Here is a 27,986-nt window from a genome sequence, read left to right on the forward strand (position 1 = left end):
GATGCGGGGCTCGATCCCAGACCCTGGGACCACGACCTGAGCCGAAGGCAGACACGTAAGGACTGAGCCACCCTGGTGCCCATGACTATTCTGTATATTTCATAACAAGAAAGTTAAAGAAAAACGAAGTCTCCTGGGCAACCCAGCCCTCAGGGCGGGCTTCGGGGATGTAACTGTGTCATGGGGCGGCTCTCACTGTGAGTTTATGGCTAAAGGGGAGGCAGAAATCGGACCAGGGGCTCTTTCGCAGTGGGTTAAATGGAGGAGTGAGTGGATCTGTGCACTGCCGCTCTCCGTCACTGCTGGGTGTTGGGGCCATGGTGTCCGGGGGATGCTGCGGGGAGGGGGAGGGTGAGCAGTTTCGTATATCAGAGGTTGCGCGTGCCAGTGCCTGGCCAGCTGGGTTTCTGGAGTGAGAGGACAGGCGCTGCAGAGCCTGCTCAGTCTGTCCCTTGCCACCGAGGGCCTGCCCAGCCTGTGCTAAGGGCACTCAAGGGCAGGGCTCCCTCCCGGGGGCTCCCGCAGGAGCAAGTCCGGCAGCCCCGGCAGCTGTGGCAGGGCAGGGGGCAGGGAGGTGGTCGCAGCAAAGGGCGCGGGGAGGAGGGACCGCTGTGACAAATCAAACAGTAACATGACCGGGATCCTGGGGAGGCCAGGCGCAGGCGGTCTCGGGCTTCCTGCCAGGGTGAGTGTGGCCTCTTCTCTGCAAGAAGAGACACGGGGCCGACTTTCCAGGTTACGGACGACACATTGTCTGCCCAGTCCCAAGTGCTTTGGCGGTGGTGGGGGGGGGCGGGTGTTTGCTTGCTTGCTGTGAGTACTGTGGCGGCAGCGGGGGAGAGACTGTGTGCTCCGGGGATCACTCTAAAGCTGAGCTAAGGCCAGCCCGGGGACACTGGGGTGTCATGGGGGTGACTGCTCAGCTCAGTTCCATTCTGCCCTTATAGTCACCTGCTGAGTAGCCTGTTTGCAGCCCCACATGTCCGGATGCCCTCACACTCCCTGGCTGGCTGTGGAGGGGCCCGCACTCAGGTGGGAGCACTGGGCTGGAGCTCAGACACTCCAGCGGCACTCTATACACTGAACACGAGGCCTGAGGAGACTGGGTGGCTTAGGTGTTAAGTGTCTGCCTTTGGCTTAGGTCATGATCCTGGGGGTCCTGGGATCAAGCCCTGCGTCAGGCTCCTGGCTCAGCGGGAAGATTGCTTCTCTCTCTCCTACCTGCCCATGCTCTTTTTCTCTGTCTTTTTCTCAAATAAATAAATAAAATCTTAAAAAAAGGGAAAAAAAGGAATGAAAAGGAGGCCAGGAGTCCTTGCAGTGTGGGGTGGGGGGTGGTGCAGAGAGAGCAGAGGGAATAGTGGGTGAAGGTTAGCTCTGTAGCATGTAGCGTGTACATGGCCTTTGCTGTAGCATGAAGCCTGTGCAACAGTGAGGGCTCCCGGGCCTCACTTTCCTTCATCAGCCATCAGACGTCTGTACTGAGTTCAGCTAATAGTTGGCTGGACGCTAGGGCTTGAGTGCGGGTAATAGGGAAAGTGACATTTGGCTCTAGATCTGAAGGAGAAGGCACCCAAGGAGGGGATGTGGGGGTCGGTACAGAAGGATTGGCAGGCTTCTCTAAATCCACACAAACCCGCTGAAGACTTTTGGACTATCATGACTACACTAGGGTACAATCACTTCTCCTTGAAGCAAACAAGAAAAGCCTTATGGGAAAGACCCAATGGTGGAATTCCAGATCCCTTGGCAAATGGCAAGCGGACAGCTGGGCAGGGGGAGCGCTGCATTCTCGGTGCCCACTGCGGAGTGCTTCTTCTGTGTCCAGGGCCTGCCTTCTCCACTTCACACCAGACACTTCCAGAAGAGCCAAGCCAGAGTGGGGCTCGGCACCCTAGGGCGTGCATGGTGTGCCTGGCCTGGATTCGAATGAGATCAGTGGAAGAGAACAAAGATGGGAAGGAGTTGGCATGACCGTCAAGCAGGCAGGAGGTTGGCTGAGCAGAGTAGAAGCGGAAAGGCGCAGGGAGTGTCTGGAAGGGAGGCTGTGGTCTTTTAGGAGCCAAGACTCCTTTGGTTTCAAGTGACAGGAAATCCAACCCAAACCAGCTTAAAGCACTGGGAGATCGTATTGGCTCGTGTCACTGCAAAGTATTTAAAACGTTCAGGTTCAGGTGCCATTTGATCCAGGAGCTCAGTCTGTGTCCCTGAATAGCAGACTGCTCTCCGTCTCCTTTACCCCAGCCTGCAACAACCCCGCCCCCAGCAGCTTCCAGATAAATAGCTGTCAAAGCTCCATACCTCACCGGAGAGAGTCTGAACATCTGTAGCTCCCGGGCAAGCCCCAGCCGTCACTCTCATTGGCTTCAATGAAGTCGTGTGCTGAGCCTTGAACTTAACACCCACGCCAGGGAATGGGATGTGCTGACTAGCTCAAAGGAACTGCACAGTCAGGGTCTGGGGGGTCCTTTAGGCTCACCCAAGCCCCTAGGCTGAGTAGGAAGAGGAGGGTTCCCCTGTGCAGGGCCTGTCGTGGGCCTGGGTGGAGGGAAATGGGTGTCTGCTCAAACTTCTGCCTTTGGTGGAGGGGTCTGGGCCTGGTAAACTTGGCTTCCCAGAGATGTGGGCAGGAAACGTCCCCATGAGTACGCAGGAAGTCCGTGATCCCACTAACAGTCCTGAGCTCCTGTGGAGTGGAGGATTTAGGGAGACCTGCCCCAGACAGCAGCTGGCTACCCACCAGTTTCCCCTCCCCAGCAGAGCAGGCATGGGGCAGGGGCTGGCACCACACCCCGGCCAGGCCTGGCCGCGGGGGCCTCTCTAGAGGTGGTCTACCTCTCAAGATCTTTGCGGCCCTCGAGGGAGCTACAAACAGGTAATGCTTGGCTTCCTCGGCCCCGTGTTATGAAAAGCTTGAGTCACAAAACGCTTTGGCTATTAAAAACCCGCTACTGACCAACGGCAATAAAATATCTGCTGTTTATGAGTAATTAGCCACTTCTGGAAAAGAGCTCTATTCCTTTAAATTTATGGGGTGCCTTGATTTATGCATTTCATGGGGGGATGTCATGTTACATCACATCAACCTGATGTAATTTGATGCAAATCAAACACATGAGTGAGCGAATGGAAACATTCTATCCTGCCTCCTGAAGTGTGTTTCCAAATGGGGTGCATCTTTGGCCTCCACCCCAATTTTGCTCTTCTGCCTGCTTTCTTAGGGAAGACTTGGGAGAATCTTTATCTTCAATGTCTTGAGTCCTGAGTGCCCCGGCCACAGCCTCAGACTACCCAGCAGGTGCCCTCTGGGAGGGATTCATGTCCCTGTGGTGGAGGCAGGGGCTTAGACCTCAATGGCTAGTTCATGGGCATCACACCCTGCACAGAGCTCTGCTGAAGGCTGAGGAAGTCGCAGGTGAGCAGGCTACCTGATTTTGAGGCCGGTCAGAAAGCCCAGGATATGACGTCATCAAGAGCCTAATTTTATGTTGTCTAATTGAAGAAGGAATTATGGGGGTGAGCTTGGGGTCCAGCAGGGAAGATAGATTATTGAAGCCTTTTTGTAATGGCTATTTCCCCATTTGGCTGCCAAGTAAGTAGAGGCAAGGGCATTCCAGAATTGGTTGGTTGAATGGTCCATCTTTGTATTTGTGCATTTCTTTTTCTTCTGTCTACCTGCTCATGCATTCAGCCAGCTGGGGAGCAGTAACTTAGCGTCTCCAATTTTTTTTAGTGCTTAAGAAGTACCCAACGCACATATAGGCACAAACATTTGTAACCTTAGAAGGATCATCACCCAGATCCTGGCCTCCGTATACCTATCAATAAAATGGGCACGTCAGACTTCTCCTGCTTTGCACCACCCTACCATCCTCTGTGCCTCCTTGCCCTTGAGTAGCATCCCTGGGCAAAGAGAGAAGTTGTGCACTGATCTCCTTCGTGGGGTGAAGAAGTGCTTCCCGAGCAGTCCTGGAGAATGTGGAGGAGAGTGGTGGCAAGGGAGATTGGCTGGGGGACGGGGATGGCCGTTTGTGGAAGTCTCTGGCAGGAACTTCGGTTAGCTGTGTGCGGTGAGACCGTGACGTTTGTTCTGTGCACAACCTGGTGCCCAGGGAGGTTCGTTTCCTTGGCAGGACTGTTGGAGGTTTTCTAAGAGGTTTCTCTGGGTAAAGCAGAAATCACAGGCTACCTCTTTTAACACCAGGGCCTTTTCTCTTCCTTTAGTCCCCAGCACAGGTGTGAGAGCGCTGTCTAGAATGCTCCTCTTCCTGGCTTGGCTTCTTTCAAGAACCCTACACAGTAGCTCTGGGTGTCTGACTTCAGCAAGGGAGCTGTGCTTGGAACAAGGACATGTTCCCTTCTCCCATGCCCCACTTTGCAGGGGTGCCATAATTCTGTGGAGGAAATTTAGGGTTCTCGCAAGGTCTGGATATCATCTGTAATAGAATTATTTTCAAATGGGACCTTGCTATTGTCTGGAGTCTTCTTGCTGTCCTATGAGGAGTGACATTTCTGTGGTCATCAGCCAATTCCATTTCTTCCATGAATTGCCTTCTCAGGCCTTTTGTCCAGATTTCAAGTGGGGGTGTTTGCCGTTTCCTCCTGAGCTGCAGACGCTTTTAAAAATAAGAAAGGTGAGGTTATTAACCTCTTGGCGACCACACAGGCCCTGGGAGTGTTTGGCTTCCGGGGGGCCTTGCAGTGGGACTGATCAGGACTGGGTGAAGCAGGCGTGCAGACGGCCCGACGGTGCATGGTGACCACACAGTCACTGTGGTCACAGAAGAGGGGACAGCGCGGGAACCTCTCGCTCTGTGCTGGGCACGGCTGCAGGCCCCTGGCCCAAATGACCTCACTATTGCTCTCCATCCCAGACCCATAAATGAGGAAGTACCACCTTGCAGCTCCTGGGCCTCCTGTTCTTTGGGTTAAGACATAGTTTACCTCTGGTGGCAGCCACCATTTTTCATTTGTCACACGGCATCCCAGAAAAGAGGCCCCTGGGGGACCCCAAAGAGTAACACTAGCCACCCCGCTGTGGACCAGTGTCCCTTCTAGATGCCATTTGCTGCTCATGGAGCTCCTACCCCCACACCAAGAATGCCCTGGGCTTCTGGAAAGCTTCCCCTGAGAAAAGACCTCTTGTCCAGGTCCCTTGTTGTCATGATCATGACAATAAAGTGCAGCCTGTCCGGGGCAGGGTGGACCGACCCCATGCCGATGGCCCCAGACCAGCCCACTGATGGCATTTCCTCCCTTGTCAGAAGAGAAACGTTAATTGCTTCATTTTTAATGTTTCCCTGGTGTTCAGCATCGGTGAAGTTCAACTCCAGCCGTTCTCTGTGATTGGTGATGGTTCAGGATCAGGGCTTGGCTGGGACAGGTGGGCCACAGAAGCATAAATCAGGAGGCAGGAGGAGAGTCTGAGGGCAGCGATGAGCCTGGCGGCCTGCTCGTGTTATAGATGGGAAGCTGTGACTCAGAGAGGGGCTGCACATCCGAGGCCACATGGCTGGCCGCCTGGGCTGGGCTGGGGGTTGGTTTCAGGGTGGGATGGAGAGCAGCCTGTGGGAGGGGTTGCAGACCCACTGGTGTAGGTGTCGGGGGCAGCCAGTTTTCTGGGATGCACAGCCCCGCTGCTATTCCAGGCACAAGGAACCCTGTTCCCTGGAGGGCACTCTCAGAGGGAGAGGGTATTCTGTTCTGCAAGGACCTGGATTTTGGAGTGACATGATCTGGGGTTGGGAGGGAGGAATCAGCCAGGATTCAGAGTGTCATGAGGCTTCAGAGGCAGTGTCCTGCTGACAACAGACCCGTCCGCAAGGGCCCCCCCGTTGCTGGGCACTCAGAGACAGCTGGACAAGGTGTGACAGTTACCCTCAAAGCTGCTAGTTCCCTGACCCTTTGTGAGTAAACAGCACTCGAACGTTATCATGATCTCTGGGCTGATGTTCTGGCTCCGTCTGCCCTTTCTGATGGTGAGGTCTGGAAGGGTAGGCTCCTTCTGATTCTTTTCTCTGCAGAGCCCAGCACAGTGCCTGGCACACAGGGGATGGTCAGGAAATGACAGGTCAGGTGAATGAATGAACGAATGTCTCCGTGGGCAAGTGCAAATGTGCTGAAGGGAGCACAGGCGTCAGAAGGAGTGTGGGGTTTGCGAAGGGCAGGTGCGGAGTGGCGGGGGGATGAATCAGAATTCGCCCAGCCAGAATTTGTAGGTTCGTATTGCATGCAAAGCATTGGGTTTGGGTTAGATACAGGTCCATGGAGGTCCCAGCCAGAGGCAGGGACCCAGGTTATCCATCATGAGATGGAGTGGGGTTCATCCTTCGTGGAGGGGGGATGTAAAGTGTGAGGGACTGGGAGAGGTACATGGATAGGGTGACACTTGAGATCAGGCACTATCAGGCCAACCCCTCACCTGGCTTGTGTCTTGAGGTGCAGAGAGCAGGGTCCATCCCCATGGTGCACACGTGGGCTGTGGTCTGTCTTCCTCCCCGGGCATCGCCTCTCTTCCCAAGGTTAGATGCTGTGTACTCAGCCTGCACCCTTTCTTGATTGCTCCGTTCCTTCACTTCCCTGTTCAATCATTTATCCATTTGCTTGCTCCTTCCTGCACGCATTCAGCAGATATTAACTGAGTGCCTCCTCTGGGCCTGGCTCAGTGGCCCTGCTGGGGGCACCCCAGTGAAGCAGTGCTCATGGCCTTCCCCCGCAGGGAGCTTCTGGACCCACATACAGAGAAACCCAGCCCAGGATGAAAGCCATTGTGAGGGGGCAGGACAGACAGACAGGAGAGCTCCTGAGCCCCCCCTTGGGTATCTTGGAGGGCTTCCTGGATGAGGGGGCATTTAATCTTCACCAGATGATGGAGCATAGAGATCAAAGGGTGGGGGGTGGGTTGCAGGGAGAGTGCTCCAGATAGAGACAACGACGTGCACCAAAGCCAAGTTCCCTCATCAGCTCCCGGAGAATAGAGGGTCCTCTTTTCAAATACTCATAGGCTTAAACAAGATGGGGCACAGAGTGCTGCTCCCTCCTTAAGCTGTGTGTGAGCTGGGGAGTCTGTCTTTGCTCCCTCTTCTCTCTTGATTTTGGTCAGAAATCCATGTCTGTCCCTGGAGTCCGTCTCTGTGGGGTAGCAACACCCACTGCTGGCAAAGCTGCTCCCAGCAGCCCCCTGAGAGCGCATTTGGCCGATGTGCAGCCCCTCCCCATGGCAGATGTTCCCACTGCTTCGGTCAGGGGCTGGTGGGCTGGTCTTCCCTCCCCTCCCGAGAGTGTGGCCCAGCAGAGGCCAGGCAAGGCTAGCCTGGTGACCTGCCCAGGACCCGGAGATGCTGAACTGGGGACCCCAAGAGCCAAAAAGGACCGAAGCCCCATCGGTTGGCCTGAGCCCGAGAACTGCGGGCTGCAGGGGTTCCACTTGTGGGCCTCGATTCTGTGCTCAGTAATGATTGTGTGTACTTAGGAGACGATGTGTGTCTGAGCTGCTGTCTTCGACAGGTGCCCCTGTGAGCGAGTCTCCCTGGGCCGACTTCTATGAATATTTCACAATCAGGCCCTCTTTGATCGCTCTTGCATATGTGCATTCTACATTATATTTAGTTTTGCTCCGAATCAAATCTGAGGCTTGTGTGAAATGAAAATCAAGTGCTCGACACGATATCCTAGTCCAGAAGTGCTCAGATGTAAATGGCTCTCATCGGGGTAAAAGGTGGGGACGGGGATCTGGGCCTCGCACCTCGTTTTTGCTGCTGTTCTCCAGGAGGGAGGCGCTGCTGGGAATCCTGGGGATGCCGGGCCCCCGGTTTTGTTCTAGAGCAGCGGTTGTGTGCTGAGGCTGCGCTGGGAGCCAGGGCGGGTTAATAGGGGATTAAATATCTAACTTCCTACCATGACCAAGTCTGGTTAAAAAGAGAGAGAGAAAGGCAGCGAGAGAAAGAATCAATACACTTCATGACAACTGCTGGTGTCTTTTTCAGGTTTGTGATATTTTAAAGGTAGGTCATTCATTAAAAGCGTGTGTGTGTGTGTCGGGGGGGACAGTTTGTTGCTTTCCCTGATGAGGTGGACACAGTTCAGATAAATCAATTACAACAAATTAGGGGGCCATTTCCTTCCCAAATCATCGCATCTGGGAGAAATGGAAGCACCACTCAGTGGCCTGCATTCTGGGGGTGGGGAGGAGCCCCGGGCTGTTGCTCACAAAAGGCTGGGCATTCTTAGGAGGCTTCCGGCTACCTCCCTCCCTTGCCTTGTGATCCTCAGAAGCTTAAAGCACCAGTTTTTGGTGGGACTATTGCCTCAGGTGCTACAGACAGATGCTCCTAGGATCCTTGTTGTCCCAAAGCCCCAGCAGAGGAAAAGAAATGTCGTGGCCTCCTTATTTGCGCACATCCAAGTGCATTATGTGTCCTAACGGTTCTAGAGAAACTGCATGACAACTTTAGGGACAGAGTCTCACCTCCAGCCTGGGGCAATTCCAGGAAGGCTTCCCGGAATAGGCGACCCCAGGATGGCGCATGAAGGACAAATCCGGGCGGCCGCATTTGGAGAGGTGGGGGTGAGCTGCCAGGAGATATGGGGAGCAGTCCTTTTTCACTTATTTTTTTGTTGTTGCACGGAAGAGAGGAGCTCAGTGTCTGCTTCCAAACTCTGAGCGGCCTTTCCTCTTGGGCGCAGGGAGCACTCCCTCGCCACAGGGAGAACTCTAGCCTTCGGATGTTGGGGTTGTGTTCGGGAGTTTATTTTCACCCTCTGTTTTCCTTCATCTCCTCTGATCCAAAGTAGTAGGAAACTACTAGTGTGTCACAATGGCAGTAGAGCATGTGTTCTCTAACAACTCTCACAGAAGCTTCCTGAACCCCCCATTATGCCGCAAATATGAATTCCATGGACTGATGTTCAGGTGTGCACCTGGCCCGCCATGTCCACCCTATCTCCTGTTATCCCCTAGAATATTCCATGATTAGTCCCCATTTTGCACATTCTCTTCCCTCTGTCCTCCATGCCTGTCCATCTTTCTGTGTCGAGTGACCTCCAAGCTCAGGCAAGGACTGATCTCTTCCTGGTTTTTCTCCTCACAGGTGTCCCTTCCCTGGTCCCCGCTGCACCCTCCCTCCTGCACCAGCCCCATGGCATGTTGTAGATTTCCCCCTCCAGCACCTGCCCCCAGTCTGTGCTCCTCGTGGGGGTAACTCTCTCCCCTTCCCTGAGTCAGCTTTCCAAAGCAAGGATCTGGTCTTGCTGGTGGCTGGTCCACTTCTTGTCATATGCAGACGTTGACAAATGTCATTGAATGATCTAAGTCCCACTTCACGCTGCACCAATGAAGTCAGCAGTAAGTGAGGTTTTCGTCACTGCCTTTACAGGCTTTGATTGTGTCTTGGTTGTGTCCTTCACCTCTCAGGATTTATTCTAGCCCCAGATAAAAGGTCTTTTCAGCTCCAGAAGCCTGGGCTGAAGATGTGGCCAGCACATGAGAAAGATCCTTGGACAGGCACAACCTTCTACAATTTAAGCTCCATGTTTTCTCTTCCATAATCCCATTCGCCTTCTCCAAACCTTGTCAAGTGTGCAGGACAGCTAACATCAGCTCATTTTAGAGACAGTGTAGTTGGGACTCAGACAGGTAGCCATGGTCCACTACCTGTGGAAGGGCTTGTGTAATTGGACGCATGTTCATGGCCCTTCAGGTGCCATTCTCTTTCCGGTCTGGCTGGGGAATAACCCGTCTGACCCAGGACAGGAGAACGTGGAATAAGAAATAGATCCACCTTATGGACGCTAAGACAATAAGATCAGATAAAGAAATTTTTGTGACACCCTCCCCAGCAGGTGAGCCACAGACTCTCCCCATTGCTGGATCCGTGGTGCCTTCCCGCACCCCACCCCCACCCATGCTAGCCCCCTGGGTGGTTTTCTCTGGAGTATACTGAACTTTTCCATTTCCTAGCACACATGTTTGTGAGGGCTCTGGCTGCTTGGCCTCCTTTAAGCTTTTCCTGAACTGTGTGGCTTCCTGTTTCTACACAGTTTGCCAATGAGGGAGCTGGCATCTGTCAGCATTCAGGCCAGCACGACTAACGTGGTATGGACATAGGAAGCCAGCCTGCCCACCAACATGTCTTCCTTGGGCTCTGGAGTCAGATTCTCCAGTCATGTAGCCTCGTTGGATTTAAATTTCCTGAGCCTCAGTTTCCTCTTTTTTAGTATGGGGGTAGTTGAATACCTAGCATTCGAAGATTGTACATGGTTAAATGTGATAATCATGTGAAGTATGTAGCACAGTGTTGTGCTGGCACGTTGTATTGTGATGTGGAGGAGGAGGACACTGTTGCTGATGTGGATGGTGGTAATGGTGATGATGGCTACAGTAAAGAGGATGGCAGTGGTGATGATGGTGATGGTGAAGATGATGAAGGTAACAATGGGGTGATAGTGATGTGATAGCTGTCATAAAGGTGATGACAGTGGTGACAATGGTGAACGTGATGATGATGAAGGTGATGAAGAGGACAATGGTGATGATGGTGGTGATGGTGAAGGTGATGATGATGATGATGGGGTAGCTATGATGAAGATGATGATGGTGACCGTAGTAGTGGTGGTGAAAGCAAGGATTATGGTGACAGTGATGACAGTGTGACAGTGGTGGTGGTGAAGGCAATGGCAATGGTGATGATGGTAATGGTAATGGTGATGACAGTTGGGCAATGTGGTGCTGGTGATGGTGATGATGATGGTGATGTGATAGCTATGACAAAGAAGATGATGATGGGGACAATGATGGTGGTGATGATGATGGTGTTGATGATGGTGATGGTGAAGCTGATGACAGTGGAGACAGTGGTGGTGGTGAAGGTGATGATGATGGTGATGGTGATGACAGTGGTCATGGTGGTGGTAAAGATGATGATGGTGGTGATGGCGAAGGTGATGACAGTGGTGGTGAAGGTGATGATGATGATGATGGTGATGGTCATGGTGATGCCAGTTGTGACAATGTGGTGGTGGTGATGGTGATGGATGATGGTGATGGTGATGACAGTAGTGACAGTGTTGGTGGTTAAGGTGATGATGATGGTGATGGAGATAACAGTGGTCACTGGTGGTGGTGAAGGTGATGATCATGTGATAACTATGAAGAAGATGATGATGATGATGGTGAAGGTGATGAAAATGACAATGGTGATGATGGTGGTGATGGTGAAAGTGATGATGATGATGTGATAGCTATGATTAAGAAGATGATGATGGGGACAGCGGTGGTGAAGGTGATGATGATGGATGGGATGGCTGTGGTGAAGGTGATGACACTGGTGACAGTGGTGGTAAAGGTGATGATGATGGTGTTGATGATGGTGATGGTGACAGTGATGACAGTGGTGATAGTGGTGGTGGTGAAGGTGATGGATGATGGTGATGGTGATGACAGTGGTCACAGTGGTGGTAAAGATGATGATGATGATGGTTCTGCCTGACACGTCCATGGTCTTCACAACCACCCCATGGGAGGTTGTCCAGATTCCATCCCAGCATCTGTTTGCCTGTTGTCCAGATTCCATCCCAGCATCTGTTTGCCTGTTGGGCCAGGAACTCAGACTGGAAGTCTTCTATACCCTGAAAAGATGACCAGGGGTACACTTTGTGAGTATTTTCCTTTCTTGTCTGTTGTGCTCATGATCTGCCTTCAATTCTGGGCTACAGTTTCAACCCAGTCTGCAAAAGCCAGCATGCATTCAACCTTGAGAATTTTGAAATAATCTGAAGTCTTCCAAGAGAGGATACTTTTATTCCTTTTCTTCTTCTAAGTCCTCCAACTCCCATCCCCCAGTGCGGAAGCTGTTGGGGACTCTATGGGACCATACATGAAGCTGGTCCAGCAGGGTCCCACTCCCCATCCAAGGCTGCTAAGGCCCTGAATTTGACCCCCATTCCATGCACAAGGGGAAGTTGGTGAGTTCGACCATAATCTCCAGCTCTGCTCTTCTGGTCACACAATCACCATACTCCACGGCCCTATTTGAATATCATCTTTTCATTAGTAAATTCAGCAAGGATTTAACTGTTTATGGCCCTGTCTTGTAGCATGGTCTACACATCAGTCAAAACAGAACAGGTCACCCGAACTGCCCTCCTGTTTATCTATTAATCATCTGGCAAATAAACCACTCAGTATCCTGCCCACCTCAGTAATGTTTGTGATGTAATTTGTTTGGATGCCCAAATGTCACCAGCGTTGATTGTAAGAGATGAAAAAATGTACTTGCTCAGCATAGCAAGCTCTAGGCCAAAATGTAAGCATGAAATCTCTGGTTTATTTTTGTAATAATGTTTACAGCTGTTTAATGACCCTGAAAAGGTTCAGTAGTCTGGTGTTCTGTATTTCAGAACAGGAGTGTATTATGCTTATAACAACCTTGGTTAAACAGTTTGAGCTACAACAATTAGAAAATAGGATTTAATAAGAAGCCATTGTATTCTAGGTGAAGTTGTCTTAATTACTGCTTACCCAAAGTATAAGAAAGCAAGATGGGTTATGGGGAAGGGTGGAGGGTCACTTGAGCCTGCAGAAAGAGGGTCCACCTACTACCAGAACTGCATGCCACGAGCCCCACGGTGGTGTTTGGATCCCTCGCTGGGAACCCACATCCCTCCTCTGCCCGGCAGTTGGGAGCAGTAGCACTCGTACTTTTTCCAAGGCAGCGCTTTTACCCACATTGATAAAAAAGGGAATATTTAGTTGTGCTTGGCTAGACAACAATATTTGATTTTTAAAAACCCAGTTGAAATGGTTATTTTGAAAGTCATTTCATTTCCCAACTATTCTTTTTCATGGTATAAGGATAAAACTCGTTCATGCAACTTACTGGCAAGATCTATATTTTTTGGACTATTCATAAGATTACTTTCTTTTTTCTGTGCTAGCAAAATGAAACTGTGTTTTTGTGTAAAATTTATTTAGACTCGTAGCAGCTGGCATTTCTGGTGTCCTGATAGTTTTAAATTTCATTTTGAGTGAAAGATACAATTAGGTTCTCTATTGGAAGAGTTAAGTGAAAACTTTTGTCATTGATATCACAGGAAATAGTTTTGAAGGCAGAAATACAAAATCAAAATAACCATTAGCACCATCAAAGGCAGCTGAATGGCTCACTGTACCTGCAATGATGGGAATGATGAGACAGAATGTATTTTGATAATCTGTGCACCCAACGGTGGGTTCCCTGTGCTGAGAATACGCTGGTATGAAATGCGAAATTGCCCAGCTTGTGGAGAAAACCTTTAGCCTTCCGAAGCTTTCAACTGGGGCCCTGCCCATGCTCAGATGTAGGGCCCAGGCATTTCCACAGGGTGGTGAGGAAAATACCATAGTGGCTGGGACTCACGCCCACGCCTGGTTCTTTGTCAATATTGACAGTCGCCTTGAGGACCAGCAGTGCCCCACTATGACCCTGGGGAGCAGGCAAGATCAGGACGGGGGTGGAATGTTGGGAGTGTTCCCATGGTGGGGGTGGGGGTTGGTGTACCCGATTCAGCCATTTACAGTGGCCTCTAACTGTCCAGACTTGGCTGCCTTTCTTTCCCCAGGTAGGTAAATTATCTATGCGTTGGTTCCTTCCATGAGTCAACCAAGGTGTACTGATCTTCCCAACATGCTTTGGGCTGGAGCCCTGAGCTGAAAGGCTAGGGGCCAGCTGTTCTCAGAGTTTGGGGGGTTGTTTACTTGTTTTTAATTGTACCAAGGGTTTTCCTACCAGGGTGGGAGGGTCCAAGGAGTTACTGTACAGGTTCCTCAGAAGGAATTGTCTTAAGCCCAGGATCATGAGGCCAGCCCTCTCCTAGGTCCTGGCTTCCTTGTGTGGGTCCCTCAGGTGCTGGGTGTTGGGATAATGAGGCCAGAGCCCAGGCCAGGGAGAGAAGGATAGGTTGGGCACATGGGAGCAAGTGCTCCCTGGAACTGTGAGCAAGGAAGGTGGGGGTGCTGCATGTGGATTTCATCTACTCAAGCTATCAGGACAGAGGGAGTGTCGTCTTGCCCCAGGAGGCCCTGCCCGAGACACTGACAGCCATTCGCTGCAGGGCCTGGGAGGGAAGAGTGTGGTCCCAAAGGGAAGGCAACTCTCCCTATGCTTGCTCCCTGAGGTCTGGGGGGAAAGGAGTAATGCCTCCTTCCATCAGAATGGCGAGCCCCCACAGAGAACCTCACCTCCCTGGCCCCATGAACTCTTAGGGCTGTGGTGAGATCCAATCCCTTAACAGTAGGATTGATGATCCCTGAGTTTCTCAGGGTGTGCATTTGTGTAAGTTTCTAGAGCACTGCTACTTAGGGAATCCCTGCCTTTCCCCCAACACGGACATACTTGTGCACACACATATACACATGTACGCGCGTGCGCGCGCGCGCACACACACACACACACACTTATGTGCCAAAGCTGTCGTGGTTACTCCTTTGTCTAAACTATGTGTTCAGCCTCTCTGAGCCTTTTCATTGCTTCCTGTTATATTGGTGACCTTGTCTGTGCTGGCCCCTTGGACCCCAGAGGCCCTCGACGGCAGGTACATAGAAGGGCCCTGGCAAGTATTTACTGAAAGACTGACATAAGGGGTAAATGAATCCCGTAGGGGTGAAGTGTCAAGGCTGGAGAAATTGGGGCCGACCCAGATTTTGTGAGTCCCAGGCCGGGCCTGGGGCCAGCTCATCCCGCCTGGGCTGCTTTGGCCCAGGGACAGCACACCAATTACCCCGCGCTCTTTCCAAGAACTCACTCTCCCCTTTCTTGCTCTGAGTCTGGTGACTGGCATTGATTACGACTGACCCATCGCAGTGCCTGCACCTGCTCACGGAATCATGGGGTGTTGGGTCTGACCAAACATTTGAGGGTAATCATCTGGTGAGGCCATTCTTCAAAGTGGGGCTCTGTACGGGCTTCACCTGGGTTCACTCCAGGGCCAAGAGCTGTAATTCTCAGAGCATCTCCTTGGGAGCCGGCCAGCTCTGCCAAAATTTTGAGTTCTCCTGTGGGTCCCCCAATGAGTGGTCAAGTTCTCAGGGGGGATCGCTGCTCAGTGGAGTCCAGGCCTGGGATGGTCACCGTGGGCACATATAATAGAAAGAGCTAGTGGTGGGGTTCTCCCTTGGTAGTTTTAGAACCCCTAGGTTCTAGGTCAGCCAGAGACCCTTCCAAATCTGACATTCTGAAAGTGAATGTTCACGGATGTGCAAAAGCTGAGTTTGGGTCACATGAGGTTGGGAAGAGAGTGTTTTTCCTACAGGGCTAGCTTTTTTTTAATGGGCTGTGTTTATAGGGGCTCTTCCTTCATTCATCCGTTTGGCCAGAAAATGCTGAACTTACAGTGGGCTAGCTCTGCCCTGGGCCTGGAGGCTGCCACTATGATCTTGCCCTCATGGAAAAGAAGCACATTTGTAAAAGGTCAACGACAAAACTTTGCCCTAGTGATAAATGTTGTGAAGAAGGAAATAAAGCGATGTGTAAAGAGAGGCTGGGGGTGACAGCCTCCAACAAGGGAAGCATGGTGGTTTTTGTGAGGAGGGGCTATGTAAGCTGAGACCTTGTTGAGGGAACAAGGAGCCAACTGTACCTTTGCACATTCTAGAACATTCTTCCTCCCATCAGCTGAGGCTTCAGCATGGCACCTGAAGACCAGTTCCTTAAAAAAGCTTTCTTGACTGAAAAAAAAAAAAATCGACAGAATAAAAAAATTCTATATCCAAACCTAACTTAAAAATTCCCCATGTTCATTATTTAACAAATTGAGTTGATACTTACCCAGCACGAATGGGGGTGGGGGATGGTCTTCAACTTGACGCCCCTCATCGAGCCTGATTTGTAGTCTCGCCGTATTGCACATTCAGCCTCCTCTCCCTCCTGCTGAATTGGCGTCAGCTCATCAGCAGCAACCTGAAAATAGCCTGTCTTTCTGGATTCATGTCTTCAGAGAAGGCCAACTGGGCAGCCATTGGACGTGGGCCAGCCATGTTGGCTTTGGACTTTCCAAACTTCCCCAGAGCTGTTGGGTGGAATTCTGAGCAATCCCAAGTGGCTTCAGGGTCATGATCCATGTTTGCTTGGGAGAGGAGCCAGCACAGCTGGATGGAGCTTGAAGGTGGAGAAGGAGCTCCAGACAGGGCCCTGGGGGCTGTGAGCATCCCTGCATGGGGTCTTCCAGGCTCCAGTCCTGCCCCAGCAACTTCTACACACTGGGCCTGCTCCTTCCTCCTGCTCGGTGGGTGCTGTGAGCCCTGGGGCTGGCCACTCTTGTCCACCATGGTGTCCTAAGCAGGGACAGGGCCTGGCATACAGTGGGAACTCAGCAATTTTGATGAATGAATGCAAGAATCTCCGGGCGCCTGGGTGGCTCAGTGGGTTAAGCCGCTGCCTTCGGCTCAGGTCATGATCCCAGGTCCTGGGTTCGAGCCCCACATCGGGCTTTCTGCTCAGCAGGGAGCCTGCTTCCTCCTCTCTCTCTGCCTGCCTCTCTGCCTACTTGTGATTTCTCTCTATCAAATAAATAAATAAAATCTTTAAAAAAAAAAAAAAAAAAAAAGAATCTCCATGACAAAGTACTCCTTTCTGACCAGTCTCCAAAATGGACTTTTTTTTCCTTTTTTTTTTAATTTGCATATAGACCGCCATCAGAAACAAGAAGGAAAGATGGCAAATTAGAAGCCTTCTTCTACTGCAAGTGACCATGTGCCTGTATGTGCATACAAGTGTGTGCAGGGGTCCATGTCATCATTCATGGACGTTGCTAGCCCTGCACTGTGGCTGCAGTGTTTCTCTCTCCTGCAAATAAACATTCATGTCTTTTTCTTCTCTCCCTTGCAAGATGGACTCACAGCCCCTGTCCTCTGGCCAAGGAAGCCAGGTCTCCCATTGAAGACCTTCCATGCCAGGCACAGTCTGCCTGGCAGGGGGCCCGGTAGGTAGCAGACACCCCCCGCCCCCCAGGGCTGAATGTGCTTCCTGCACAGTTCAGCTCTGTCCCCACTGGTCCCCCGAGGGAACTGCTTGGCCCAGGAATCAGTCCGGCTGCTCCTAGACCACCTGGCTAGCCAATACATGTAAACATCGGGATGTGCAAAAAACGGTTCCAATGGCAGGAAGCGAATTTGGACTCCTTCAGGTGGGAGACAGACCTGGAAAGGGGAGGACCCAGGCATGGGTTCTTTGCCTTTCAAAGCTGAGCTCCTCGCAAGCTGTGATGGGGAGTGGGGCATGTGCTCCACATTCCTTCCACCCCACCCCCAAGCAATGTGGCCTTCGCAGGTTTGCGCAGGCTTGGGTGGGGGGGGTGAAGAGAGGAGCATTAAAAGCAATTATGCAGACCAGCTTTGAGTGTTAGTGTTTAACAAACAGCTTTGAGTTCTAATTTTCTGCAAAACACATACCGCAGGTACAATTTGTACTCATTACTGTATGTTGGGAAAGTTATTAAAAACACTCAAACTTGGTTGAGACTTCCTATGGCATCATCCCTGGATTTTAATTGGTTTTTATCTAGTTCTATAAAGGATCTCTTTAAACCCAATCAAAGTCCCTGCCTGCGATATCATGCCAGTGGAAAGACAGGGAGAACCCATTAAATGGTGTGAGTCTTCCCCTTCCCCCACCCAAAAATGAACAGCCCGGACGATCCACAAAGATTCCGTCACCAGATAATTTATACTTCTTTTGACGGGCACAGTTACCAAATGACAAAATAACAGTGTTTCGTAACATAAGGGTTAAATCTTAATCTCTGAGGTTTGCAAAGCCGCTACTCGCAGTCTCCTTAAAATTTAATATACCTCGTTAATGCTTCCTTGCAAACACTGAAGGATTTTTATGATTATAATCATGTGTTACAGCACCTAGTACTGTTTCTAAGCAGCATACTAATCAGCTTAATGAGATATTACTGCACTTTTTGTTGACTAAAGCAAAATCCCTTTTATTGTTCTAAAGCCTGTCCTTTACTTTATTTTTTCCCAAAACATTATCTTGTTTTATTATGTACCAGTAAATATCATACCATTGGGGTTTTTTTTGGGGGGGGGTGGGTGGGAAGGAACCAAATCATAAAATAATCTCTTTCATCTCGGACTGGGGAATGTATTGAATGTAGTCACCAGAAACAAAAGTTCCACGTGGGTCTCCGCAGAAACAAAAGTTCCACGTGGGTCTCCGGTCTTGAAGGGAAAGTCATTCTGCTCTAAGGCAAACTCTGAACGGAACCAACAGGTGCAGGTGCTACAAGGGGGACAGGAGGAAAAGTTTGACACGTAGACCATCGATTCGTTATTAGGTGTTGAACGTGGTAAAACATTAATAATTTAAGTGTGAATGAATAATTGCAGTCGGTAAATAGAAAATACAAGGAAGACAATCTATCGCCAAAACAAATTGGAGGAGCAATGCCATATTGCATAATTGGCATTTAATAATTCATCTTTTTATTATTGTTTTTGACTATAATTCCTTAGCATTATTACGTGTAGGTAAGGCATGAAATGCAAATTCCTCCCCAGCTGAGGCCATGCATCCGCTGCGCCCCGGTACCTGGCACCCATCTGAACTCTCGCTTTATTTTCAGGGATGGAAGAAGCCAGTCTGTGCCTTGGAGTGTCCTCGGCGGCCCCGGAAGCTGAGCCCCACCTGAGCGGCCCTGTCCTCAACGGCCAGTATGCCATGAGTCAGAAGTTGCACCAGATCACCTCCCAGCTCAGCCATGCCTTCCCCGAGCTGCATCCCCGGCCCAACCCGGAAGAGAAGACCCCCGCGCCCCTCGACGAGAAGGCGCACGTGCCCATGAGTGGCCAGCCCATGGGCAGTCAGATGGCACTCCTGGCCAACCAGCTGGGCCGGGACGTCGACACCAGCCTCAACGGGCGAGTGGACCTGCAGCAGTTCCTCAACGGGCAGAACCTGGGCATCATGTCCCAGATGAGCGACATCGAGGACGACGCCCGCAAAAACCGCAAGTACCCGTGCCCGCTGTGCGGCAAGCGTTTCCGCTTCAACAGCATCCTCTCCCTGCACATGCGCACTCACACCGGCGAGAAGCCCTTCAAGTGTCCCTACTGCGACCACCGGGCGGCGCAGAAGGGCAACCTCAAGATCCACCTGCGGACCCACAAGCTGGGCAACCTGGGGAAGGGGCGCGGGCGGGTGCGCGAGGAGAACCGCCTGCTGCACGAGCTGGAGGAGCGGGCCATCCTGCGGGACAAGCAGATGAAGAGCAGCCTGCTGCAGCCGCGGCCGGACCTGAAGCCGCTGCCGCACGCGCAGCCCGCCCCGCTGGCCACCTGCAACCTGGCCCTGCCCGCCAACCACAGCGTGCCCGACGCGGCCAACCCGGTGCCCTCGCCCAAGCCGGCCAGCGTGCAGGAGGACGCTGTGGTCCCGGCCGCCGGCTTCCGCTGCACCTTCTGCAAGGGCAAGTTCAAGAAGCGCGAGGAGCTGGACCGCCACATCCGCATCCTGCACAAGCCCTACAAGTGCACGCTGTGCGACTTCGCCGCCTCGCAGGAGGAGGAGCTCATCAGCCACGTGGAGAAGGCCCACATCACCGCCGAGTCGGCGCAGGGCCAGGGACCCAACGGCGGCGGGGAGCAGGCGGCCAACGAGTTCCGCTGCGAGGTGTGCGGCCAGGTGTTCAGCCAGGCCTGGTTCCTCAAGGGCCACATGCGGAAGCACAAAGACTCCTTCGAGCACTGCTGCCAGATCTGCGGCCGCCGCTTCAAAGAGCCCTGGTTCCTCAAGAACCACATGAAGGTCCACCTCAACAAGCTGTCCGTGAAGAGCAAGTCCCCCAGCGACCCAGAGGTGCCCGTACCCATGGGTGGCATGTCCCAGGAGGCCCACGCCAACCTGTACTCCAGGTACCTGTCCTGCCTTCAGAGCGGCTTCATGGCCCCGGACAAGGCCAGCCTGAGCGAGCCCAGCCAGCTCTACGGCAAAGGGGAGCTGCCCATGAAGGAGCGGGAGGTCCTGGGCAAGCTGCTGTCGCCCATCTCCGGCATGGCCCACGGGGTTCCCGAGGGCGACAAGCACTCCCTCCTGGGGTGCCTCAACCTTGTGCCACCGCTCAAGTCCAGCTGCATCGAGCGGCTGCAGGCGGCTGCCAAAGCGGCAGAGATGGACCCCGTGAACAGCTACCAGGCTTGGCAACTCATGGCCAGGGGCATGGCCATGGAACATGGTTTCTTGTCTAAAGATCATCAGCTACAACGCAACCACGAAGACACTTTGGCAAACGCCGGAGTGATGTTCGATAAGGAGAAGCGGGAGTACGTGTTAGTGGGAGCAGATGGCTCCAAGCAGAAAATGCCTGCTGATTTGGTTCACAGCACTAAAGTGGGCAATCAGAGAGACCTGCCAAATAAGCTCGACCCTCTAGAAGGCAGTCGGGATTTTTTGTCGCACGGGCTGAACCAGGCGCTCGACTATAACCTGCAGGGGCCCGGGAGCATGAAGGAGAAGCCCACGGAGTGCCCCGACTGCGGCCGGGTGTTCCGCACCTACCATCAGGTGGTCGTGCACTCCCGCGTCCACAAGCGGGACCGCAAGGGCGACGAGGACGGGCTGCACGTGGGTCTGGACGAGCGGCGCGGCTCGGGTAGTGACCAGGAGTCCCAGTCGGTGAGCCGCTCCACCACGCCGGGCTCCTCCAACGTCACCGAGGAGAGCGGGGCCGGCGGCGGGCTCTCCCAGACCGGGAGTGCCCAGGAGGACAGCCCGCACCCCTCCTCGCCGTCCTCCTCAGGTAGGCTGCCAGGGAAGATGGGGGACGAGCGGCTGGTGCCGGGGGCCCACCCCGTCTGGGGGCCCTGGCTCCACAAGGCCTCGGGGAGGGGAAGGGCCTTCGCTGCTCTTCTAAGCCAGTCCTGAGCTCCCTGTGGCTTGCTGGCCTCTGCGGACCTTGCCTTTCTGCCCTGCTTCAAGGGAAGGCTAGCATTTCGAGTCATTGGCCTTCCCTTGAACACTGGCTGCCCAGAAGGAGAGCTGTTCCTCCTGTGTGGTAGACATGGCCAGCTGGTACGCTGGCCAACAGGCAGAGCCTGGCCTGCCCCAGCAGTGGGCTGCCCGGTCCTATTTTATACCCCACCCCTACCCCCAATCCGTCATCACCTCGTCTCTGGAACCTGGGAGCTGGCATCTTAGCTCCATCCACGGATGTGAAGGTGTAAGTTCAGACCCTCACCGTCTTTCCCCCTGAGTGTGTTCCCACAGTTGTCTCACTCGGGCACCCTGATCTCCCTCCCCAGGCCAAACCTGTCTCCCGTCCCCTTCCAAAATTCCAGCGTGGCTCACCTGTCAGGCCCCTGTAGCCTGAAGAACCACACCACTCACCTTTGATGATTTGGAAAAACACAGAGGTTTGAAACACAGACGCACGACGGCGTGTCTTAAATTGTACTGTGTTACACAGGAGATACAGCTTTGGGGTCTAAAATAGCAAAGCAGAAAATCTGTCATCAAAATGTCTGTGAAACGTTGAAGCTTCCTGGCCCGGTTTGGGGGAAAGGAAAAAAAAAAAAAAGACCCCCAAAACAACAACAAAAAAAGCCCACTAGCCTAAGACAGCTAAATTAAAATCACTACCTAACAGCAGGTAAGCTGGTTACTCGCCTCCGTATTTTCAAAGTCCCTTTCTAATGGATGGTAAATTGAAAGTTATATCTCTAGCCTTTTATAAAGAAAGCATCTCGCTAATACTGTAATCATTCTGCAGCCTAACAACAGAGGAAATCACGCCATAACAAATACCCTGTTACTAATGGCAACATTGATTTCTGCAATCAGCCATTAAGTCTAGAAAATGAAAGACAGTTTGAGGCACCTCAAGGCACTGCGTTGCCCACTGTTAAAGGCGTGGCGGCACACCGTCGAGGGTCGTTTTGGTGAAGTTTTTTTTCTTTCTTTTTTCCTTTTTTCCCTTCTGGGTTCCGATAAATATTTCAGTATCAGGAGCATTTGGCTGCTGTAGTTAGTAAGTAGATGTCACTTGAGTTCTGCTGTCATTGTCACGCTTCAGCATCCCCCACCCCCACACCCCACCCCCTGTTCTTACAGGACAAAATTAGTATTAAAATAAAGTGTGAGTCTGCGGGCTTGTTACGGACCAGTAAAGAATGGTTAAAGCACGTAAATCTGAGCTGCACATTCCAGAGATTCCGATAGCTCTTAATGCTGCTGTTTAAATACCCATGAAACACACTGTCTACTCCTGAAGTCCTGGGCTCCCTTGCGATTTATTTCTGGAGGGGCCCCCTGGCAGAGTCTGACCAGGACCTCGAAGAGCGCGGAGGGGTGAGGCCCCCGGCGCGCCGAGTGACTGCTGCACGGAACGTACGAGGTGCCAGGGAAGGGTGTGCGAGTTTCCCAGCCTGACAGCAGGAACTCCAGAAAAAAACGGATCTCTCCTGCCGAGGCAGCCAAGTGCCAGGCGGGCCCCCATCAGGAGGGACGCTTTCCGCCCTCCTAGGGAGAGGGCCCCCGTTCTGGGGAGCGTCGTCTCACTGTGTCTGGATCCAGGGCCTTTAAGGGGGCAGAAAGCAGAGGGCAGACTGGCTCCCCTAAGTTTTTAGAGTGACGTGGAGTTAACATTGACAGATTTTCATCCCTCTTCCAGACCTGCTGAAACGAAAAGGTCTCTGCAGAATATTCCGGCACCAAATGTTCGGCTTTATTAATGACGTGTTTGCCATGTTTTTCCCCCCTTCTGGCCAAGTGATAGCCTCGTGCTATTCTATCTCTGTAGTTTCCCTATCTGTCCATACTCGGTTGAAAAAACCCATTTTGCTTAAAAGAACCAACCGGGCTTACAACTCAAAGGAGAATTATTCTTGAGTTGTGGTTATCTTCTCACTTTTATTTTCCTCATTGAAGTATTTTACAATTGTGAATACCGATTCTTTCCTTTCTGGTTGACTTCTTTGTTTTCTTCATATTCAAATTAGACCCTTTCATAATTTTCCCACTAAGTAGGAAAATTGATGGCATACCAATAGGCAGGCCAAATCAGCCGCACGCCTGGGGCATTCAGGTTTTCCTGGGATTAGGACCCTTAACCAAATCTGGTTAGTCTTCCCTCTGATTTCTAACAAGTATGACTTGTATAAAGTGCGATTAAAATAAGCATTTACATAAAAATCTTGACACAATAGGCATTTTTCTTATTACCTGTTAGAGAGAAACCTGCAAGGTGAAGGGGGAAAAAAAAATCTTTAAGCCCTTAAGTAAAGAAAGGAGTACTTATTAAGGCTTTTATTAAGAAATAACCGCAAAACACGGTTTTACAAATTTCTCAGACTGCATTACAATGTCGCAAAACTTAATTTGCATCACTTGATTCTTTTTTTGTTGAAAACTGGGTCAGTAGGGCCTGAGAAACTATTTTTTCAGATCTTAACCAGTGAATTCTTCTTTATAAATCGCTGCTCTTAACATGATAGTAGTTCTGAATTCATCATAAAAAACCTTTTTACAGAGAGCCTCTTAGAACAGATCTCCAGAAGAAGGCTTACAATGAGTGGCAGAGACGTCCTTTGTTATCTGATGTAATTCTTTGCAAAGGAGGATTGGGAACGGAGTGGCTGTTTAAAAATGTCTTGCTCAGACCGAGACGAAGAAGGGGTCAAGTTTGCAATCAAACAGTTACTACCGAGATGGGCGACTGTCACTGGCTAGGCTAATGTGGGATGCAGCTGTCTGTTATGTGAGCAAAAGAATGTTTGAATCAGTGAACATGTGAAAGTGATTCCAGTGAACCAGAAAATGTGTTTGTTCTTTGGCTCTCCAGACTGCTGAGAACGGAGCTTAAGATCAACCGCGAAAACTAGGACCTTTGACAAATTGAGAGGTCATATTTTCTAACAGAAAATGGACAAAACCAGTCACATGGGTCACTTCCCCATCTTTCCCCTTTGTTTTATTTTTGTTGTTGTTGTTTGTTGTCGATTTGACTTCCCGATAATTTTACACCATCGGCGATGTCATTTCTGCCTCCATGGACGACGCAAAGGGAAACTATTTGGAAAGCAGCAGCTTATAAATTTTACTCTTTTATGACATTTAGAAAGCGTGGTGGCTGTTTTGACGCTTCTTCATTTTCTGGCTCACGTGCAAACGCTCCGATGGCATTAATCTCTGCATCTCTCCCCAAAACCTCGATGGAGACTGTGCTCAGATCGGAGCTTTACTCTGAGCCAGAAGACGACCAAAGTTCTGTTTCTTTAGGTTTTGCCTTGGAAATCACGCTCAGAATAATTAAAACTTAATGTACTAAGAAACGATACTGTTCATTATATCCAACAGGGTACTTACCTTCTGCATTCCCCATAATTTTGGAGAGGGGCTAATTGAAGTGTTGACGGTGGGAAGGGGGTAATTGAATGCGTTGACCCTCTGTTCATTAAATAAAGTCGGCTAAGTTACGTGATCAATGAAAGTCAGGGAGAGATGCAAGGATGAAAACAGCGTTAACCCCTACTACTTCTGGTATAATATTTTGAGATGGTCAAGGCTTATTTGATCAGCTGGGCTGGAAGCCTTGTGGGGTCTTCTTTCGTTGCCTGAGCTGCATTCCTGAAATGCTGGGTCTCCAATCCTGCGTATGTCCATTGACCAAGGCATCAAAGGCCTTTATCCTGGGCTCCCTTGCACTTACATTGGGCGTCTAGTGATATGATAGATTTTCTTTCTTTTCCACCTCTTTTTCTGATGTGGTTCCTCCTCCCTGCCCCCATCCGTGATAACCACTGCCTGCTCCACCAACAAATCTGGGCACCCCAAAGAAGCGGGCGGGGGGGAGAAAAAGAAAAAGAAAAAATTTAAGTCTGAGGATTAAGATCTTCATTTTTTTTTTTTTTTTTGCTTGTGCATTCCAATTGTTCTTAAAATATTTGGCAATGTCAATTAGTAACTGAGCAGAGTTAGCTGATGAACACAATTTTCCAGTAGACTGAGCACCCTATTGTTGCCGAGCGAACAGCAGATTTCTGAGGTCATTATCATTCGCTGGTTGCTTGGCCCAGCTGCTTCCTGCTGCAAAAGCCAAACTTTATACTGGAGCTCGGGGATGGCGTGCAGCAACAGGGGGCTGGGAGGGGGAAGAGGGGAGCTGGCTGCAGAGCCGAAGACAGTCATTATCAGCAGAGGAAAGAGAAAGTAAAAGTTTCCAGGCAATTCCAGGAAAACTGCCCTATCAGGCTTCTTCCTCCTGTTCCTCTCCAAGCACCTTCAGCCTCCAGGCAGGGAATTCAAAGGACCAGGGACGCCCCGTGGGCATTGTGGCAACTAATCTCTTTGCTGAGCTTAGAACTTTGGAAAACAATAATCCCATTTACAAATTTACTTAAAAATTGTTAACCCAGTCTGCGGCATATGAGCGATCCTTCCTAGATAGACACCTTCATTTTTATTAAAAACAGGAAAAAAGGAAGAAAAGAAAAGTCCCTTTTCAAAGATGGAATGACTTTCTTGAAATTAGCAAACTTGAGGATGACAAACAGGGAACATTATATCATTTTCCAGAGGGACCTTTTGAGCAGATAATAGTCTGAAATTCCTTGTAAAATCAAATTTAATGTGGAAGGCTCCCCCTGCCCTTTCCAGCTTCCTTTTTCTCCTGCTCCCCTCCCTCGCCCACCCCCTAATTTGGGAGCTGGTTCAGTGAGATGAAAAGCTGCACTTTTTTAAAGCTCAGCTGTTAAAACTGAGCGCCATATGCAGCCCTTCCATCCCCGATGTGGAAGCGTGTGCGGGCGGCCACCTTGTCGGTGGAGATTTACGGAGGCTTGGCTGCGTGTGCCGAAGCTGTCCCCGGGCGGACGCTGGGGGCCCTTCCTGCGCGCACAGTGGCCCCCCACCTGGGCTAATGCGCCAGCCAGACTTGGGCTGACTCCTGGCAGGTGTCGGACGGGCCAGAGGTCAGAGGGCTGGAGGTCAGAGGGCCGGGTGGCCTCCTTCTGGTCCCTCACCTTTCCACTGGGTCTGGGCACTGAGCGGGGACGGGGATTCAGGCGATTCTCCTCCTGATCTATGTTTCCCCTTCGCTGCGTGCACTTTGAGTATCTTGTGTCCAGGAGCAATGCTGTGGGGACACTCGGTCCCACTCTGGGGCTTTTCCTGCCTCTCTCACCCCTCCATGCACAGAGCTATAAATCCCACTTCCACGGGGCTGCCCGATGGCGCTGTCACTTAGCATTTCAGAAAGAGAGAAATTGCACTGGCTCTAAAAATCTTCACATTGGGAGTGTGATATAAAAGATGTGTGACATAAAATCCCGGAAGCAAAGCCTCTTCAACGATCGGGTGCATTCCCAGGACGGACACCGTTTTGTGTGGGAGATCTGACTCCTGGCCCCAGGGTCCCTCAGGCCCCTCCCCTGTTGGCAGCTCACCACCTCAACTTGCCCATCCTCGTGGTGGGCACCGCGGGGCCAGGCTTCCCCCACGGCCCGAGGGCTCCACGGGGTGCTACGTTCCCACCCAGCGCTCCGAGAGGTCCAGGGTGCTCACTGGGCGTCTCTTCTGTGACGCATGTTAACTCGAGGAACGTATGCGTTGATTTAATTCTAAACTTGATGGTAATAAGAAAAACAGATTCGCCGAGAACAGGTTGCAACAAGGCAAAGAACTAAGCAGGCAGCTTTCAAAATAGAGCGCGAAGCATTAGCTGCGTGATTCCCATTGATTGGAATGGGAGGTTCCAGGCTTGGGTTCTGGCCACCACCTTGGCTGTGTTGGGGCTGGGATGGGCAGAGTGACTTAGAGACGGCCACGTGTGGCCAGAAGCAGGCAGGGGTCTTGAGATTCTAGGAGCCACCTTGCCTTACATCTCAGCCATTTCCTGTGTCCACGCTCCTCGGAGAGAAGATTCTGGAAGGGGCCCCTGATATCTCGGGTGGGTGGAGTCAGGGGCAAGCTTCAACAAGTCTCCCCTTTTACTGGGTCTCAAGATGCCACTGGGCTCAAGAGGGAGACCACTGGGATGCGTGGAGCTCCTGAGAGGGAGGGCAGAGGGAATCCTGGGGAAATATCTGAGTTGGGAGCGCTCTGCCGCCTTCTGAGCTGGTGAGGTCAGAGTGGGAGTGAGCAGCTGACTCCTTTAACTGCCGGACTGCTTTGGGGCCTTGATGGTAGGGGTGGAAAAACACCTGCAGAGATCAGGAGATTGGATTTGTGCAGACATCCCAAATTCGTGATGACTGGGCTGGGACCTTTGCCATCTGCTCCCCTTGGGCTTGCTTACTGCCTTTCTGGGTTTGTCACCTCCCTATGCCTCCCTGTCCTCAGTCAGCATCTGACAGCTTCCTGCACTTTTGCAGAGGAGGCTGGCCCACTGAGGGAGGAGGAGGGGGTGCAGAGAGGAAATGGGGCTCTCCAGCAGGGTGCGGGGCAGGTGGTGGGGGGCTCTCTGTTCTCCCCAGGAAGTGAGCCTCGCAGCAGCTGAAAGGAGCCTTGGGTCCCCCTTGTCTCTTCCTGGCAGGACGGGGCTACGGCAACATTTACTTAAGCTGTGGAGTTTGGCACTGCCGCCGCCAGGCGCCATCTGGAAAGCCCTTCTCAGAAAGCCGTGGACCCTCCAGAAGAGCTCAGGGGAGCGGGACTTGGGCAGAGCTTTGGGGCTTTTTTTTTCCCCTTCTTCTCAGGCAGAACCTGAACATGGAGGCACCTGAGCAGGGCACAGGGGCTGGGGTCCTCTGGAAGCCGCGTGGCAGAGACCCAGGTCCTCTCCGCAGGCTCTCTGCACTCAAGTCCTGAGCCAGATCTGGTTTAGCTTTTCTTTGTCGGGAGTGCACTCGATTTCCTGGGGTGGTGTTTCCATTTATGTATTTTGTATTGTGTTCCGCTTAGTGTTTTCACCTGAGTCCTGGTATGTCCTGAGTACAAAGGTGTGGAGCAGGCCAGGGCGGTTCTTGTTAGTTACTGATACTACCCTGTAATAACAGGCCTTGTTCACAGAAC

At 51.6% G+C, this 27,986-nt stretch overlaps 1 protein-coding gene across 7 annotated transcripts in view; it reads left to right on the top strand.

Moving 5' to 3' along the window:
* Nucleotides 1-27,986, top strand: part of ZNF536 (zinc finger protein 536) — a 424,494-nt gene that overhangs the window by 172,658 nt on the left and 223,850 nt on the right. For all 7 annotated transcript variants that reach the window (XM_047712032.1, XM_047712037.1, XM_047712038.1 and 4 more), the window contains one exon: nucleotides 18,607-20,778. In XM_047712032.1, the coding sequence (XP_047567988.1) occupies nucleotides 18,609-20,778 (2,170 nt within the window). In that variant the 5' untranslated portion in view covers nucleotides 18,607-18,608. The remainder of the gene's footprint in view (nucleotides 1-18,606; nucleotides 20,779-27,986) is intronic.

The sequence above is a fragment of the Lutra lutra genome, chromosome 17 (genome assembly GCF_902655055.1).
Source record: "Lutra lutra chromosome 17, mLutLut1.2, whole genome shotgun sequence".
Taxonomy (NCBI): Eukaryota; Metazoa; Chordata; class Mammalia; order Carnivora; family Mustelidae; genus Lutra; species Lutra lutra.